A 20,154-nucleotide genomic window follows, 5' to 3' on the forward strand; every position below is an offset into this window, starting at 1 on the left:
GGTCTGACTGGTAAGATGAGCAGCAGGTTGTGACTGTTAGCTGATGACACTGCATTGTATGAGAAAATGTCATCATTGAGTGACTGTGGGAGGATACAGGGTGACTTAGTCAGAATTATTTGGTGTGATGAATGGTAGCTTATTCCAAAGTGTAGGTTAATGCAGATGAGTTGGAAAAACAATCCTGCAATGTTCAAATACAATAGTAATGGTGTGCTGTATGATACAGATTTTTTTAATACCCAAGCATGATGTTGCAAAGCAAGTATGAAGTTGAATGAGAACATAAGGTCAGCATTAGGGATGGCGAATGGTCAACTTTGGTTTATTCTAGGTAAGTATAGGTCATCTGTAAAGGAGACTGCGTAAAGAACACCTGTGCGACCTATTATCGTATACAGCTCGATTGTTTAGAATACCCTCCAGGTTGGGTTAATGGAAGACATCAAAGCAATTCAGAGGTGGGTTACTATATTCGAAACCAGTCAGTTTGATCAACATAAGAGAATTGTGGAAATGCTCCATGAACTCAACAAATGAGATCACGGAAGATAATTTTTTTTTAATTTTTTTTTCCATGAAACTACTGAGAAAATTTAGAGAATCAGCATTTGCAGCTGACTGTATGACGATTCTGCTGTCACCATTGTATAACTTGTATAAGGGCTGCAAAAATAAGAGAAATCAACTTTCGTATGAAGGTATATAGACAACTGTGCTTCCTGTGCCCCATATACAAGCAGAACAGGAAAGGGAATGACTAGTAATGGTAGAAGGTACACTGCACCATGCTGGCTTTCAGGGTATTTAGGTAGATGTACGTGTAGTTGCCTTTCCGCTGTTGGGCCATTGAAGAGGGTTTTTGTTGCCACCCTCAGACCTCTTATTTCAATGTCTACAATTTCAGCATTAATGGGGCTATTGAACTGGGGAACCTTATGCACTGAAACAAACTCAGTATACTGAATTCTGTATTTCATTTGTCGTAACCCCCCCTCCCTCCTTCCATCGTCCCTGGACACTAAGTGAAAGAAGAGATGATTTTGGTATGATTACTGGCTTTACGCATGACCTTGAATTCTTAGGATTTTTGAGTCAGATTGGTTAGCAGAATTTTACTTTCAGATTCATTGAATGCTTCTCTCATTGCTCTCCTTGCTCATTTTGACTTTATACAGTTCGTGTTTGTCACCATGATTTTAACAGTGCCACGATGCAGCTATCTTAGCTTTTGTAGTAATTTTGTAACACCCCAATCGAGCAAAGGTGGGTCTATCCCATCCCTCACAACCTTGCTCAGCACTTGTTGGTGTAAGGTATATTGTACAATGCTTTTGACTTTTATCCATTTCTGTTCCTCAATGGTGAATATTTGCTACTCAGATAATCTGCAATTTGTATCCTGTCAATCTTGTTAATCAAAGATATTTTTTTACCTTCACAACATTTCTCATAAAACCGATTGTATACTAGTTTTCTTTTATTATACAGCCTACCCACCTAATGTTGGGGCTCACAATGTCCAATACTACCACCCTCTGTGCCTGTCCAGACTTTTACTGGATCTTTGCTGTAGACAAATGGAATGATGTGTTGTTCAAGAAATTTTAAAGTTAGGTTCAAGATGACTGATGATTCAAAGTATAAACAATTGGGAATGAAATCCAGTACATGAAGTAAATTGGGAAAGAAAATTTTTTTAAATATGTAATGACAAACCAACCTGCAGTAGCGAAAGAAATGGACTTGCATTTACACCATTTGTAATACTACATATAAAAGCTGTTGACCTTTTTTCCATTTGTCGATGTCCCGTTTTTTATATACAAAGATTTCAGGAAAAAGCTTCCTATGTCATTCCACAAAACAATCTGATTGTGAGTGTAATCTAGTAGTAGAAGCCTGTGATGTATGTCTTTGACAAAAGTTACAGCTTCTTCTGAACTGTTTGAAGATGTTACTTTTCCTCTGCTAGTATCAAGTATCTGAAACAATTTTGTAACATGCAACTGATACTTTATTTGGCTATGTGATGATCTGTATGTTGTTTCTAAGCACTCTAAGAAGTTATCATAATTTTTTATACTTGAGCAAAATTCACCTTCAGGCTTGTACAGCAGTTCACCCAGAGAGAACTGATACTCCTTGAATTTTTCAGAGTGGAAAAAATTAGCTTCATAGTTACCTCACTTTCATTCCTGAAAGGTCTGCCCCCGGTAGCTGAGTGGTCAGCGTGACAGAATGTCAATCCTAAGGGCCTGGATTCGATTCCCAGCTGGGTCAGAGGTTTTCTCCGCTCAGGGACTGTGTGTTGAGTTGTCCTAATCATCATCATTTCATCCCATCGGTGTGCAAGTCGCCGAAGTGGTGTCAAATTGAAGGATTTGCACCCGGCGAATGGTCTACCTGGAGGGAGGCCCTAGTCACACGACATTCCTGAAAGGAACTTTTGTCTTCTTTTAGTGATCAAGAATAAAGGCTACTGCCCTCACCACCACCTCACCATCCAGGAAAGATAATACTGTCCACCTGCTGCTAATAAATCTGCAACAGTTTGAACATGTTTTATGGGGCATATAAAAACTGAAAGAATGAGTGGCCATGTGGCATTGATGTCCAGGAGTCCCCACCTGGGGAACTTTGGCCACCAAGATGCTAGTCTTTTCAGGTAACACCAAGTTGGATGACTTGCGTGATGATGATGATACAACACCCAGTCCCCGAACAGAGAAAATCTCTGGCCTGGCCGGGAATCGAACACAGGTCCGCTGCATGGCATGGTTACCACTCAGCTGAGGCGGTGGACATATAAAAACTGTAATATAGAGATTACTTTCATTTATTTATTTATTTATTGCTGGACTAGTATTGGACACATGCCCATCATCAGTGGCATCTTACATACTAATTTCTTAGTACATGCCAAAGCATATGTCAATTAAAAAGCTATAATTATTTGAGTAAGTGACAGTTTTTAATTAGACAATTATGTGACTTGTTGTCACATATCTTCGGCACGTGCCAAGAAGCTGCTATATAAAATGTTGCTGATGTGCCTGACATTGACATGGTTCATCATAATCAATGTTCCCAGAAAGCCTGCAGCTGTGTTATTCATGATGTAAATAATGAAAAACTGCACTGGTTACTGATTCCTTGATGGCTAGTGCAACATGTTTTGAGAATTTGTTCTCATTTTCAAATTCATTTATTTACATAAATATTTACTGTGATGACTGTACGGGTGATTTTCTGCCTCTCTTCCATTGTAGTTGTCTATACTGAAATTGGAAAATTGGACAAAATGAATATTGGAAACCTCTGCATCAGTAAATAAATTAAAAGAAAAGGTAGAAGAATGTTAACATTATGCCATGTATTCTTTCGTATTTGCTGCTATCTCATTTAAATCCTGTCTGCCTAATAAACTACGAAACTAGAGTGAGACAACAGCAAACGCGGAAGAATATACATATCATGTCATGTTTATATTCGTATTATTTTTATGCTGAATAGTGATAGTCAGAAATGAAGCACGGTAACTGACTAGATTTTTAAATCTAAGGTGACTCTAATTTCTGTGCAGAATGTTATGTACTAAGGAGGAGTCTGCAAAGATTTTCAAACGGAGAAAAATTTTCGTTAAACTCTCGTTCAGAATATCATCTATCATACGAAGTCTAGTACTTGGTTCTTGTTGATCATTATCAAAGAAAGCAGCAGTGTAAGTAACAACAAATAGCAGTCTCTAGCCATTGTTTCGCTTATGAGACAATTCCTCTCTTTTTTTTATTGTAAGCCGTGGTAGCGCGCACAAGAGCAAGCCATGCCGCGAGCGGCAACAGGTCGTAAACACTCATTATCACAATGCGACAAATAATGCATGACACATTACAATAATGCAGTTTCAGCTTAGAGTGACGTAAACACCTATAACAAAGAGAACGGCACATATCAGATCAAAGCAAAATAAGCAATCGATTTAAACCAGATGCAGCACGTGAAAAAGGAAGGGTACCCATACAAATACGGGCAGAGCGCCTGACACATAGCAATGGCTACTCGGTAAAGCTTAACTGTTATGCTTACGATTCGAACCAAACTACTGTATCTGTATCTTCATCCATTCGAGCTAAATTGTGTCTCATGTTACAATGGACCAACTTTGTTTCGATTTGGAGGTGCAGTCTAAAACTTTTCTCTCTCCTTGAATTTCGAGTCTCAAATTTCAGGTGCGGGTTAGATTCGGGAAATTTTTTTCTTTGATTTCGTGTCTGATTTTTCAGGTGCGGCTTAGATTCAAATGCGGCTTAGATTCGAGTAAATATGGTATATCATGTAGGCCACTTTCCTGCTGAAAAATTCTCGCCCACTCATTACCTCTTGTTAACCTTTGACTGTACTCACGATTTTTGTATGAATTTTTCTGATCATTTTCCCTGCCTTTCTTCCTTTTCTCTTTTTCTTCCACCCCATGCTTCTTCTTTTTTGCCATTCTTACCATATCTAACTCTTCAAACACTCCTCTCTTTCCATGATGAATACCATCACATATGACATTCATTCCTTTCAAAAACGTTCTTTTGCACTTTCAAAACTGGGGTTCCACATTCTGTTTCTTGAAACCTGATTGTCTGTGGGATTTGCTCCCAATGGTCTAACATTGGGAGTCCCTTTTTCTGGATGCAGTCCTACTGTACACCAACCCCATTTCCAGTTTCAAATAAACCAAACTCTTCCATTTACATGGCTAATCTGTGACACATACACCTCCTGCCAGTTCCCATACCAACAGATTTCTCTCCTTGTACAAAATCCTGCAGTTATCTGCCCCTCATGTTTCATTGTTTGGTATCATACACCAAGTCAATTTCGAACTGCAACAACATGCTCGACTTCACCTCAGAAAGCTATGCCCCCCTTCTCTCAAACTGCCTCAACAGTGGTGTTTCCCTTCTTGTCCCTCCGCAGACCCATAAATAGCTACACCATCAACTACCACTTCTCTGTAACACACCATGCTCAGCCAACCTTCTTAAAAACCCCTGGCCTTCACCACTGCCTCCTAGGGCAATAACAACTCATGACACAAGAACCAGTCACAACAGTACAGTGTTCTCAACCTCTCTTCTAAGGCACTGCCCCCCTGAATTAATCTGCATTAGCCAAGGTTCGTACTTTCAGATGTAAACCTGCATTTTGGCATGCTATTTTGGTGGAGGACCTACTGTCCTTCACACGTAATGTCAACTGGAAGCATCACTTGCAACCCAGTCCCAAAATCTTTCTAACGGCAAACCTGACATTGAACTCTGCTTTGAACAGTTCTGACTGAGATCACAATTTGATACACCACCACTACCTCAGAATCATCTCTTAGAAGCCTTCCAAGACTTCCTCAAATCCAACATCGCTTCACAACTCTTCCTCATGTCCCTACATTACAAAACTAACCTGTGCTCTGCAGAACTCCAGCTCTTTGTTCCCTAAAAGCAGATGACTCCATCGTTATCCTCCCAGAAGATAAGGGATGTACCACGGTGGTACTTGACCATTGGGAGTAAGTAAGTGAAGATCTGTGCCAGATGTCTGACACCTCTGCATACGGCGTCTGCCATCAAGATCTCATCCTTGTGTTTCAGACTGACCTTCAGTCCACTTCAGGCACCCCTCAAGGACTAACACCTCAGTCCATAGAATTTCTTACCCCCATGAAAACCACACACCCTAACCTTTCACCTTCTTCATAAAATCCACAAACCCAATCACCCTGGACATCCCATAGCTGCTGGCTTCAAAGTACCCACCAAAATTATGTCTGCCTTAGTTGTTCCACATTTGTAACCTATAGTATAAAGACCCTATTCATTTCTTAGATTGCCTGAAATCTGTGCCTGTCCCACTCCCACTACACACCTTGCTTGTCACAATTTATGCCATCTCCCTGTATACACCCCCCCCCCCCCCCCCCCATGTTCATGGTTGGTCTGCTGCTGAACATTTCCTCACCACCCACCTGATTCCAAGCCTATGACAATCCTTCCTGCTGACCTTAATTGACTTTATATGTACAAATAACTACTTTACCCTTGAGGGGCAGATATACAAATAGATCAGAAGTATGTTCTTGGGATCGAGGATGGGTCCTTCCTATGCCATCATCCTCATGGATCACTTGGGGGAGGGGAGAGGGGGGGGGGGAGTTTCCTGGGATTCATAAGCATTCAGTCCCTGGTTTGCTTTATGTACATTGGTGACATCTTTACCATGACTCATGGTGAGGTTGACCTGTTAAAATTCTTGTAAACTCTAAATACATTCTCCCAATTAAGTTCCACATAGTCCTATTGCAAATCCAATGTTGCTTTCCTTGACATTGACTTTATCCTCACTGAAGGTTAGCTACACCCTTCTATTCACAGTAAAACTACTAAAAAACAGCAGAAATAACATATTGACTGTTGCCATGCTTTCCATGTCAATGTTCCCTCCCATATAGCATTTTTATTTGGGGCAAACGTATTGGTTCAGATGCAGACTGTTTCCATCAGTAAACCACCATTCTCTCCTCAGCAGTCACTGGACATAATTATCCCATAAGCCTAGTTCCAAAGCAGATTTCACAGGTCATCACATCCAACTTTGGTAATGCTGATCCCTCCAGCAAAGGACTTAGAAGAGCGGTTGAACGGAATGAACAGTGTCTTGAAAGGAGGATATAAGATGAACATCAACAAAAGCAAAACGAGGATAATGGAATGTAGTCAAATTAAATCGGGTGATGCTGAGGGTATTAGATTAGGAAATGACACACTTAAAGTAGTAAAGGAGTTTTTCTATTTGGGGAGCAAAATAACTGATGATGGTCGAAGTAGAGAAGATTAAAATGTAGACTGGAAATGGCAAGGAAAGCGTTTCTGAAGAAGAGAAATTTGTTAACATCGAGTATAGATTTAAGTGCCAGGAAGTTGTTTCTGAAAGTATTTGTATGGAGTGTAGCCTTGTATGGAAGCGAAACATGGACGATAAATAGTTTGGACAAGAAGAGAATAGAAGCTTTCGAAATGTGGTGCTACAAAAGAATGCTGAAGATTAGATGGGTAGATCACATAACTAATGAGGAGGTATTGAATAGAATTGGGAAGAAGAGGAGTTTGTGGCACAACTTGAATAGAAGAAGGGATCGGTTGGTAGGACATGTTCTTGAGGCATCAAGGGATCACCAATTTAGTATTGGAGGGCAGTGTGGAGGGTAAAAATCATAGAGGGAGACCAAGAGATGAATACACTAAGCAGATTCAGAAGGATGTAGGTTGCAGTAGGTACTGGGAGATGAAGCAGCTTGTACATGATAGAGTAGCATGGAGAGCTGCATCAAACCAGTCTCATGACTGAAGACCACAATAACAACAACAATCCCTCCAAAAAACAACTTAGGAATACACATCTTGTTACTCAGTATTATCCTGGTCTTGAATGTTTTAATCAGCTGCTTCAACAACAGTATGACTTTCTAAAGTCATATGCTGAAATTAGGTTCATCTGTGTGATGGTGCCCACCACATTTAGAATAGCTTTTCAACCTCCCAATTCAAAATCTCTGAAATATCCTTGTCAAATGCTATGCTGCTTCTTTGCCAATTTCCATACCCTGTGGCTCATACTACTGCGACCATTGACCGTTCCTGCTGTAAGACTTGGCCTGTGCACTCTCTTACCACCACCTATAACAGCCCTGTACCTGGCAAAATATACTCTATAAAAGAGAGAGCTAGCTGTTATGTAAGCACTGTTTGGTCTTTTACATCAGCATGACTACCACGAAGCTATTAGTTGGGATAAATGGACATTGGAAGGAGGTTTATACCGGCAACGCATAATATCCAGTTGCAGAGCATGTTCTGCAACATGGTAGTCATGGCCTCAGTGCCAGTCTCACCACTCCTGCCATCTGGATTCCCCCCCCCCCCCCCCCCCCCAACATTAGTTTCTCAGAACTCCTTGGTTCTCGCCACCAGCCTGACCTTAATTTATGTTAATTTCTTTGCTATCAGAATTTCTTCCCAGTAACTACTCCTTTCTTCGTCCTTTCAGTTTTCTGTATTGTTATTTTCTGACATCTCTACTTCCCCTTCCCCCGTCCCCCTCCTCCTTCACTTCGACCACATATAGTGCACTTAGCTTTCCGCTCTTGATGCACGATGTTTTATCTTTGTAATCTCTGTCTTGCGTATTATGTTGTGTTCCACCTTTAAGTTCTCAGGTTTTCAAATCTCATCTGTTATAGTCCCCAACAATTAGTCTTTCCTTCTCATCTTGTTCATAGTCCCCTGACCCAGGGTTCTGGCCAGCTTTTCCAAACTCTCCCGATTTCCTAAACTTCACCAGTCCTTTTCTTGCACTCCTTTCCTTCCCCTTCAGCACTTCGGCCATGAGGAATAGCCAGTGGCTCTTGCACATTTAAATACCTTTGTGTGTGTGTGTGTGTGTGTGTGTGTGTGTGTGTGTGTGTGTACGTGCGTGTTCCTCTACCACCACCTGGTGAGTAGATTTTTTATTTTTCCAATTACATTGTTTTCAAAAATTGACTATTTTCATTGATATAATATGTATGTTACCATTTTTGACTACTGAATTATCAATTGCATTCTCTCTCTCTCTCTCTCTCTCTCTCTCTCTCTCTCTCTCACACACACACACACACACACACACACACCATGTGGGAAAAGTACATTTTTATGAAAATTAAGTTGGTGTGTTTAGTGTGGGTAATTAGAAGTTCCTCTCAATTTTTGCTATATAGTAGCTTGAGCTAGTTTTTCATGTGATTTTGTATTTTACTTAGTCTGAAATTTACCTTTTTTATTGTTTGAGGTGTGGACTAATTTATGTTGTAGTTTGGTGTTTGTGGAGAAAACTACTTTCACTTTGTGTGACATAAGTAGGTTTGCTATTTTTTGAGAAACATTGCTGTATTGTACTGTAAGATACAAATACTGTACTGTACTATACAAATAATAGCACATTCACAATGAGCCAAAGTTTATTCTACTTCCACATACAAGCAAACAACAGTTGAGAATGTAGGTGCAAGAGATAGGAATTAACCCAGGTACTGGTACAAGCAGTTCTGACAATAAGTATGAACACAGTGCGAGAGGGAGTGCCTGCTGCACTGTGTTTATAAACAGGAAGACCCCAGTAGATAGCACATGGACGCCATTTTGCTTGCGCAAGTACCGTATTTACTCGAATCTAAGCCGTACTCGAATCTAAGCCGCACCTGAAAAATGAGACTCAAAATCAAGGAAAGCCGCATCTCCAAATCGAAACCATCTACAGTAGTTTGGTTCGAGTTGTAACCTTAGCAGTTAAGCTTTACCAGGTAGCCATTGCTATGCGTCAGGCACTCCGTCCGTATTTATACGGGTACCCTTCCTTTTTCACGTGCTTCGTCTGGTTTGAATTGATTGCTTATTTTTCTTTGATCTGAAAAGCGCCGTTTTCTTTGTTATATGTGTTTACGTCACTCTAAGCTGAAAATGCATTACTGTACTGTGTCATGCATTGTTTGTCGCATTCTGATAGTGCGTGTTTACGGCCTGTCGCCGCTCGCGGCATGGCTTGCTTTAGTGCGCACTACCGCCGCTTACAATTAAAAAAATAAAAGAGAGAGGAATCGTCTCATTAGCGAAACAATGGCAAGATACTGCTATTTGTTGTTACCTACACTGCTGCTTTCTTTGATAACGATCATCAAGAACCAAATAATATACTGAGTATGATAGAAGATGTTCTGAACGAGATTTTAGCTAAATTTTTTCTCCGTTTGAAAATCTTTGTAGGCGCCTCTTTAGTACATTACATTCTGCACAGAAATTAGAGTCATCTTAGATTTAAAGATCTAGTCAATTGCTGTGCTTAAAACACGAAACAATACATGGTAAAATGTTTATATTCGTATTATTCTTATGGTGAAGAGAATACTGCATGTGATTCACAATTCATAGAAGTTCCTATTAGCAACCATCTCTTCTCACAGGTAGGAAAAAATTCAGAACGTAGAGTTGGCCATATTGACAAACATCCCAGACAGTCTTGCCAGTCGGATTTTCGTAGTACATTGAAATGCTGCTACATTCGAAGATGAACAATACGGAATTTGTATTTACTTTGTTGGATAATGTATGAAAGTACAGTGGTCGAAACTCGGGGCGGGAAAAAAAAAAAAAAAAAAAAAAAAGGCTCGGCTTCCACCCCCTCTCTTTTTTTTCTTTTTTTTAATTAATTAATTTACTGACGCAGAGGATTTGGTGCCTGTATTTATCTTTGTGCCTACAAAGCATGCCTGTGTAGCGCTACATATATTCGACGGCAAAAGTTAGTTGTGTCGGTACCCACCAACATTTTTCAGAACTTCTGCTTGCTTTGCACTCGATTCTAAGCCGCAGGCGGTTTTTTGGATTACAAAAACCGGAAAAAAAGTGCGGCTTAGATTCGAGTAAATACGGTAATGTGACCCACCACATGCAGCCTCTGGTGGCTGGACCACGCAGATGTTGTTGGCAGAATATATGCCCATCGTGTGTGGCTTCTGATGGCTGCCCACGCAGATGATGTTGGCGGAATATTTGAAGTGTAGTGCACTGGCAATCAGGTTCCACGGTATTTCGTACAGGGTTGTAGTACCTTTCAAAAGGTACTCCACTAATGCCAGCATCGGGATGTCTGTTAAAAGATGCGTGGCCTCTGCAGTAGATGATACAGGTGATGATGAGACAGTATAAGGAGATTCCGGGCTGGAACCACTGAGCATGCATGGAAGTCCATGAACACACGCAGCAGCCCATGCCCCGTGAAGTACCATAATAGCGAATTGGTGATAAGGGTGCCAAATACATCTCAATGTTCATTCCCTCTGCTTGGTGGAACTGTGCTGATGGTGAAGGCATTGGCCATTCGGTTGGGTGCACAGGGGATGCCAGTGTTGAAGGATATGAAGGTGCGGCCCAGCTGGTGGCAGAATCACCAATGGCCCATTGGCAGCAAAGAATTGTGGGAAGGCCGAGCAGCTGGTACTGTGGGGGCTGGACCCTGGATGAGAGGCAGAAGGTGATGACATCCACAAGGAGGGCAAGTCTGCCTCCCCCACCCTCCCCCTCCCCTCCCCCAGCACACACTTTGGTCGGCAGCCCAGGCCGAGGAGCAAGGAGTGAGCTATGACAACAGGTTGTGGTGGATCGGCATGAGCAGATGCAGAAGAGATTGTGTGACTGGTGACTATGGAGCATCTCGGTCAGGCTGCTGTCCCCCACCAGCATAAACTAGAACTGTGTCAAAGTCTCGTAAGTGGAGGAATCCACGAAATACTTCTTCATTTGAAATGTGACCATGTGGACAAGATGTTCTGTCTCACTGTTAGGTTGGGGATGAAAAGGAGAAACTGTCATGTGATGAATGTCTTGATGGATACCAAAATCTTGGGATGTCTGAGACAGGAACTGTGGACTGTATCTGTCACAAGCAAAAGGAGATGACATTAGTCATAACCAGGGCTGACGTCGAAGGACGGCAGGTAATGTGTCAAAATTTAGAGAAAGCATCAACATCCCAGAACCAGTAAGAATTTAGGAAGGGTCTCGTGAAATCAACATGGTTGCATTTCCACAGACATTGCGATGCAGGCTGTGGAGATAGCACCACCCACAGTGCCACCTGTTGTGTAGCACACTGAGAGCAACTCACAACGAGCTACACAGTGTCACTGCCAATGCCAGGTCAGAATATATGCTGATGGGTCAAAAACTTGGTACACGAAAGTCCCCAATGTCCCTGATGAAGGAGCTGGAGCACATTCTGCCATAGGGAGCCTGGGATTACTACCCTAGGTGACAGCCCATCTGTAGCTAAGAGAACGACATGAAATACTGAAAGATGGTGACAAAGGTCAAAATACTTACACAAAGGGTCAGAGGCCTCTCCAGCCTACAGTGCTGAATGAGGTGAATAACTTGACACAAAACTGAATTGGAAGCAATAGCAAATGTGATCTGGAAGCCCATAATAGGCTTCAGCATCTAAGTGAAAACAAAGGAGTTTGTTCTGATCAAAAGTAGGATCAAGCCCTATTATAAGCCGGGACAGCACATCAGTGTTTGCATGTTACACAGTAGGCCAAAAATGTATTTCATAGTTGTAGTGAGCCAGAAACTAGGCTCTGCTTTGATGGACAGTGTAGCAGAAGGATTAAAAAACAAAACTAAGGGCTTGTGGTCAGTAATGAGGAAGAACTCAGACTCACACAAGAACACATGAAAGTTTTTGAGGGTGTAGATGGTAGCAAGCACTTCCTTTTCAACTTGGGTGTAGTGCTGCTGAGCAGAGTTGAGCGTTTTTGATGAATAGGCTATCAGATGTTTGAAACCATCCTCATATCAGTGTGCAAAAACAGGCCCGAGTCTATACAAAGAGGTGTTCATATCCAAAACCTGGTGGTGGCAAGGATGGAAAGTAGCCAAACAAGGAGCAAATGTAATTTATATTCCGAAAGGGGTGAACGTGTGCTGACACCCAGTGAAAAGGAAGTTTCTTTTGGAGCAACTCCTGGAGGGGATGGGCCAATGCGATCACACCCAGAATAAATTTATGACAGTAAGCAATTTTGCTTAAAAATGCTTGGAGTTCTTTGACATTTAAAGGGTGATGCCGAGATGTGACAGCGGTGCCATGATGGCATAATCCTTAACGTCATTCCGAGAAACCTCCAACCTCAAACCCCAAATACATAATATACGGCTGAAGAAAGTGTGACTTGGCCAAGTAGCTTTTCAACTCTGCTGTTTGTAAAATCATGAGATAGTTACATAAATGCTCTTCCATGGATGCATCCATTGCGCCAATGTCATTGAGATAGTTGATTTACCACGGAATGGACATCATCAGTTGTTCCAAAAAATGCTGAAAAATCACCAAGGGCTAGCCACACTGAATGGGAGGCACTAATATGGTACAACCTGAAAGACATGTTAATCGCAAGGAGTCGTTTAGTATCTACATCCAACAGAACCTGTAAACAGGCATCAGATAAATCAATTTTTGAGAAAAACTGACCCCGGGAGAGTTTTGTCAATTACTTGTCTGTACTAGGTTAAGGGTAAAATGATAGTTTTGCGTTAACTGAAACCTAAGAATTGTCATAGAGGTGAATCTGACCAGAAAGTTTTTTTAACAGTTACAAGTTGGTTAGACCACTCACTCAATGTAATAGGCTGTATGACCATCAGTGGCATCAGCCTGTCCAATTCTGATTTCATTTTGATTACGTAAAGCCATAGTAATGGAGCGTGTACAGAGAAATTGTGGATGCGCTGTACGTTAGAGAGTAATGTGGGTTGCAAAATTAATGGCACAACCTAAATCATCCGAGAAGAGAGATGAGGATTCGGAACAGAGAGAGTATAACTGCGAGTAAAGGACCTGGCCAGAAACAAGGTGCACCTTATCCAAGAAAAACCATAAGTATTGAAAGCACCCAAAATGAACAAATTATCAGTGCCAGCATCAACCACTACCAAAAACGTCGAGGAACAAATCACAGATTTATACATAGTAGTAGCTATAAACTGCCTCAAAATTGCAATATGTTGCTTGTTGTAACTCACCAAATCTTGAATAATCGGAGACAATGCCAGAGATTCTACATTGGCATAAGCTTGTGAATTGAGTAAAGTCGTGGCTGTACTCATGTCCACTTGTAGTTTGAGCACTTTGTCCATCACTCGCTCTTCAATAAACAGATTGTTTGATTTAAGCACCAGAGATACGCACTCAACATCCACATCTGCAGGAAGGGACTGGGAATGACACACAAACACTGTACGTCCAGTTTTTCTACAGTTGTTGCAAGTCGCCCAGTGCTTAGGGCATGTGCCTTGGACGCGTTGCGTGAAACAGTATGGGCAAGATGGTGGTGATTGTGCTGCTGCTGCTGCTGCTGCTGCTGTTGCTGTTGCTGTTGTTGTTGTTGTTGTTTGGCACCTTGTTGTCCAGTGTCGCACGTTTGTATGGCTGCCACTTTGTCCTCCCCCTGAGAACTGACTGATGCTCAACAACTAAGAACAGGAGCCACTGTGGCGATGTCACACCAAGCTTCTGTCTGATCATTGGCAGCACAAGATATCTCAAAAGCTTGAACAATGTTAAACGTTTTAGCCAAAGGTGGATTCCCACACTGTAGTGCACTCTGACACTCCTCTTTGTGAGGAGCCAACCAAACGATGGTGTCACAGCCTATAAGATCAGCGTAGGAATCATGATGAGCAAACTGATATATGCGACTGAGGACACGGAGTTGAGCCACCCAAGTCTGGTGGAACTGGTGGATCTGTTTATGACATTGATAGATGCTGCATGCACTGCAATGACACAGATTCATTTATGGCGATAATTTGAGAACAACTTATACATTTCATCGAATGGAACCAATGCAGTTTTTTGGAGTGGGGCTATCTGGCACAGGAACTAGTAGACCCGAGGAGATATCCAAGAAAGATACAAAGCCTAACACATGTGCATCAGTGACACCAGAAGTAAGGAAGTGTTCCGATGCTGCTTCTCATAAGCCTCCCAGTCTTGGGCTCCGTCATTGTAAGGGGAAAAGGGTGGCCGTTACGCTGAAGGTCTGAAAGCCTGAATAGTCAATGTGGCTAACAAGTTCGTGATCACAGCTGTAAGAGCGTGCTGCTACTCAGAGAGAGATTGGAGAACTGTCTCTGTGGACAGAAGAACCGAAGGAACGCCTGTTGCTCTGCTGTTATAAAGAGGTGGACTCTGGTAGGTGGCGCAATGGATACTGTGCCATGTGCACCAGTTATGTGCCCCACTGCAGGCAGCCTGTGGTAGCTGGTCTGCGCAGATGCTGTTGGCAGAATATTCCAAGTGTAGTAGGCCAGCAGCCTGGTGATGCAGCATGTATCTAATTATTATATACAGATTATAGCAGTTGCATAAGATACACTGGCCACATATTTGATTGCATTATTGCTTCCTTCTAGATAGTGAATCAGTTAATTTTTTCAAATTTTTCTCCTGCATATCATAACTGCGATAATTTTTTTCATAAACATTTACATTTTCTCAAAAATCTTATCCGTGTCCATGTGTGTGTGTGTGTGTGTGTGTGTGTGTGTGTGTGTGTGTGTGTGTGTGTGAGAGAGAGAGAGAGAGAGAGAGAGAGAGAGAGAGAGAGAGTGAGTAATTCAAAATTTGGTAGTCGGTAACGCTAAAATAAATTTTATAATTGACAACATTATATATATATATATCATGTAATCAACAGAAAATATGACACTTCTGATTGTGTGTAAACTCTTTGTGAAAAGGTAGTAACATAGTATATCTGTAGCACATTTTGGTAACAAAAACAAACAGTGTAAGTGGTGATTTACCTATGTATGATTTTCTGATATTCTGTGTAATGGAGGAGACACAATACTTACAAGTAGACAAACAAAAATACTAACAAGGGAACCTCCCCATCGCACCCCCCTCAGATTTAGTTATAAACTGGCACAGTGGATAGGCCTTGAAAAACTGAACACCGATCAATCAAGAAAACAGGAAGAAGTTGTGTGGAACTATGAAAAAAATAAGCAAAGTATACAAACTGAGTAGTCCATGCACAAGATAGGCAACATCAAGGATAGTGTGAGCTCAGGAGTGCTGTGGTCCCGTGGTTAGCATGAGCAACTGTGGAGCGAGAGGTCCTTGGTTCAAGTCTTCCCTCAAGTGAAAAGTTTACTTTCTTAATTTTCGCAAAGTTATGATCTGTCCGTTCGTTCATTGACGTCTTGTTCACTGTAATAAGTTTAGTGCCTGTGTTTTGCGACCGCACCGCAAAACTGAGCGATTAGTAGACGAAAGGACGTGCCTCTCCAATGGGAACCGAAAACTTTTGATTGCAAGGTCATAGGTCAACCGATTCCTCCACAGGAAAACACGTCTGATATATTCTATACGACACTGGTGACGGCATGTGCGTCACATGACAGGAATATGTTGTCGACCCACCTAATTTGTACACTTGGCAAATGGGTAAAAAGATTCTTCTACCTTGCCCGATTTAGGTTTTCTTGTGGATGTGATAATCACTCACAAAAAAGTCATGAAAACATAAGAGTTTGTCACATAAACTGCAACAGATGAATGCAACTGTTTGTTTAGGTGTAGCGTCCCCATTCTACGGCGCAGTTACCTCACATCGGACGGACGGACAGATAATAATTGTCTGAAAATAAAAAATTAAACTTTTCACTTGAGGGAAGACTTGAACCAAGGACCTCTCGTTTCGCAGCTGCTCACGCTAACCATGGGACCACTGCGCTCCTGAGCTTACACTATCCTTGATGTTGCCTATCTTGCATAGGGACAACTCAGTTTGTATATTTTGCTTATTTTTTTCATAGTTCCACACAACTTCTTCCTGTTTTCTCGATTGATCTGCGTTCAGTTTTTCAAGGCTTATCCACTGTGCCAACTTAAACTAAATCTGAGGGGGGGGGGGGGGCGGGGTTGGGGGCAATGGGGAGATTCCATTTTAAGTCTAATATTAGCATATAAAACATCTGATTTTCCAATTACAGTATAACTTCAAAAACACAATTAAAATGCAAGACAGGTAGAAAATCACAAATGCAAATGTTGCAAAAAATATTTATATAAACAAATGCACTTGAAAGTGAGAAAAAATTCTCAAAAAATGTTGTGCTGAGCATGGAAAAATAAATGACAGGTGCTGTTTCTCATTATTTAAATCATGGATAACATTTTGGCAGTATTATGAAAAGATCAGATTGCTACGCACCGTGTAGTGGAGATGTTGAGTCCAAGTCAGGCCGGGGTCCCGTGTTCAATTCCCAGCGGGGTCAGGGATTTTCACTTGCCTCGAGATGACTCAGTGTTTGTGTTGTCCTCATCATTTTATCACATTCCTGAAAGTGACGAGATTAGACTGAGTAAAGATTGGGAATTTGTACAGGTGCAGATAACCGCGCAGTTGAGCGCCCCACAATCCAATCATCATCATCTTGCCTTTTCCCATGACAGCATTCTAGTTGTCCAACCTTGATTATCGTCCATTGGTTTCTCTGTTATGTTGTACGTTTCCTGTACAAGCTGGTTGTCATGTTCTGGAATTTACATATACACTTGTGTAATTAATATATATTTTTGTACTCCATGTAGCTTTAAGCCAATACTCTTTTGTTTGCACACCTACATTTTACACACACATAACTGTTTTCCTTGTGATAATCACTCCTACATCATTTCTTCCTTTTATTTGTCATCCTGAATAGTACATCACATACTCATCACACAACAATTTTCCATGTCCATTCCATCTTAACTTAGCAATTCCTTCTAGGCCTGTATTATTCTTTTTCATCTCTCCTTTAAAGTTTTCTACTTTTCCTGCTTGTAGCAGTGTCCTGACATACCTTCTTCCAACTTGTGCCCATACAAAACATTAAAATTATTTAAATTTACTGTAATTTCTGACAATGGAAAGTCCAGGTTCAACTGTCAACAATGTTATGAAAAGGATATATTGCTACTCACCATAAAAATGACACACTGAGTTGCAGACAGCCATGACGAAAAGACTGCAACATATAAGCCTACAGTCAAAGCCGCCTTAAAAAAAAAAAAAGAGGACCCACACATTTACACACACACACACACACACACACACACACACACACACACACACAAAACTGCCATCGCTGGCTGTTCTGGCCAGGATACAACAGAAATGCATCGAGCAGGAGCAACAATCTGGAGTGGTGTGGGCAAGGAGAGGAATCGGAGGAACAGGTGGGGAAGAGGAATCAGTGATCAGTGCAGCGTACTGGAGCACACAGAAAATGTGATGGGACAAGGCTCTCGGGCACAGTGTTGTGAGGCTGAGGGAGAAGAACAGAGGGAGAAAAACAGGGAGCAGAGCTAAGAGGGATAGAGAAGGGGAAAAGATTGGCAGGTGTGCCTGCAGAGAGCAGCACATAATAAGGATGAGAATAGGTGAACTGTGAGGTGACAGGGCAGAGGGGGGGCCAAAACAGTTGGGTGGAGCGTGTGGCTACAGTAGGTTACCGAAGGTGTATTGTGTATTGAACCATGGACCTAGAAACAATGGAGAGGCACCATCCTGCCATAGCCCTCAGTAGTTCACAACCACACAGAAGGCCACAGCAGTCCACCCCACCTCAACAAAACCCCACACCGAACCCAGGGTTATTGTGCGGTTCGCTGGCTGCTGATTGTAGCTGGTTATTGTACTCCTGCTGAAAGGATTTCGGCTCTCATTGACCAACACCTCCAACCAGCTGTCCGACATTTAGCCTCTCACATCAAAGATACCAACTGCTAATTTCACAGACTTCCCACCAGCCCCACCTCTTTACTTTCTGGACCTCTAATCATCACTGTTGGCATAACTTCCCTATATACACCACACTTCCCATGCCCGTGGTCTTCTCATATTAAACACTTCCTCTCCCAAGTCTTTCAGACTCGGAATTCACTACTTCATTCCTCATACACCTTACAATCTATATCGTAAAACAAACTAGATCTCATTTGAAGGGAAGGCATATTAACAAATCCATGGCACAGTCATGGCACTCACATGACATCCTTCCCCCTCCAAGTCAACATATTTATGTCGGTCTAGAGGAAACATCTGGTCTGGTTCAGGTTCATTGGTGATATTTCCATTATCTGAAATCAGGGTCAGGACACCCTACCCTCATTCCTTCACCTTCTCTCCCATTCACTTCACATGGTCCTCCTCAACCCAGTGTGCTACTTCGCTGGAAATTGACATTCACCTCTCTGAAGGATCTATGCGCACCTCTGTCCACATTAAACCCACCAACAGTACCTGCATTTTGACGGCTGTCATCCCTTGCACGCCAAAAAACTCACTCCCATACAGCCGGATTGTCTGGGGATGGGGTATCTTCAGTAGCAGGAGCTCCCTTGCCCAGTATACTGAAGGTTTCGCAAAGACCTCCACAGACAGGCACCATTCCCTAATTTTAGTCAACAAATAGATTCCCTGTGCATATCCCCACACTTGCCCAACCCTCCCACCACTGCCAAGAATAAGCTACACATGAGTGCCCCCCTTTGTCACACAGTACCACCCTGGACTGGAGCAACTGAACCACATCCTTCAGCAGGGCTTTGATGTGTGTGTGTGTGTGTGTGTGTGTGTGTGTGTGTGTGCGTGTGTGTGTGTGTGTTGGGGGGGAGTGGATGCTTGCTTGTGTAAATATGTGCATTTTTCTTTCCAGAAGAAGGCTTTGACTGGAAGCTTATATGCGACAAGTCTTTTTATCATGGCTGTCTCCAGTTCAACGTATCATGTCTATGGAGAAGGGCAGCCTATGATTTCTGACTCTATTGTGGTAGCTAAGACTTGTATAACTTTTTGAATAACACTGGCTGATTAACGTTGTGATGACAAGTTATTAGGCTGGAAGGGGGAGAGGGGGGGGGGGGGGGGGGAGCAGAAAGAAACTGGATGTTCGAGTGCATGAATTATAGAAACCATGTCTTGATTCAGTGTAAGAGTGAAAACAGTAGAACAATTGGTGTGTTCTTTATCATCATGTAAGAGTTGTAATAATGATAATTCTTTTGTTCCAGGTGTTCAGTTAGTTTATATTGGAGGTGAAGTGTATGCTCAAAATAAATCTGACAGTGCCATTTTTGTACAGTCACGGAACTGTAATCACCATCATGGATTTCATCCGAGTACAGTGTGCAAAATACCACCCAGTTGTTCTCTTAAGATATTCAACAATCAAGAATTTGCACAGTTACTGTCGCAGAGTGTGAATCATGGCTTTGAAGCAGTGTATGAACTAACAAAAATGTGTACTATAAGGTAAGTCTATATTATAAATACTAAACATGAAATTAGAGAATGAGTATCTCAGATGTTATACAAATGAATGAGTAAAATCTTGTGCATTGTTGAAAAAGCTACTGATGAAAGGGATAGCAGCAACATAACAAAGTACTGGCTAACAAATCTGAACATTGGAATAACAGAGAATATATATATATATATATATATATATATATATACCT

General features: G+C 41.8%; 1 protein-coding gene across 6 annotated transcripts in view; it reads left to right on the forward strand.

Annotated features, from left to right (window-relative positions):
- Positions 1-20,154, forward strand: part of LOC126091973 (protein mothers against dpp) — a 99,465-nt gene that overhangs the window by 41,545 nt on the left and 37,766 nt on the right. For all 6 annotated transcript variants that reach the window (XM_049907327.1, XM_049907329.1, XM_049907326.1 and 3 more), the window contains exon 7: positions 19,708-19,948. In XM_049907327.1, coding sequence (XP_049763284.1) covers positions 19,708-19,948 — 241 coding nt within the window. The remainder of the gene's footprint in view (positions 1-19,707; positions 19,949-20,154) is intronic.

This window comes from Schistocerca cancellata, chromosome 7, assembly GCF_023864275.1.
Source record: "Schistocerca cancellata isolate TAMUIC-IGC-003103 chromosome 7, iqSchCanc2.1, whole genome shotgun sequence".
In the NCBI taxonomy this organism is placed as follows: Eukaryota; Metazoa; Arthropoda; class Insecta; order Orthoptera; family Acrididae; genus Schistocerca; species Schistocerca cancellata.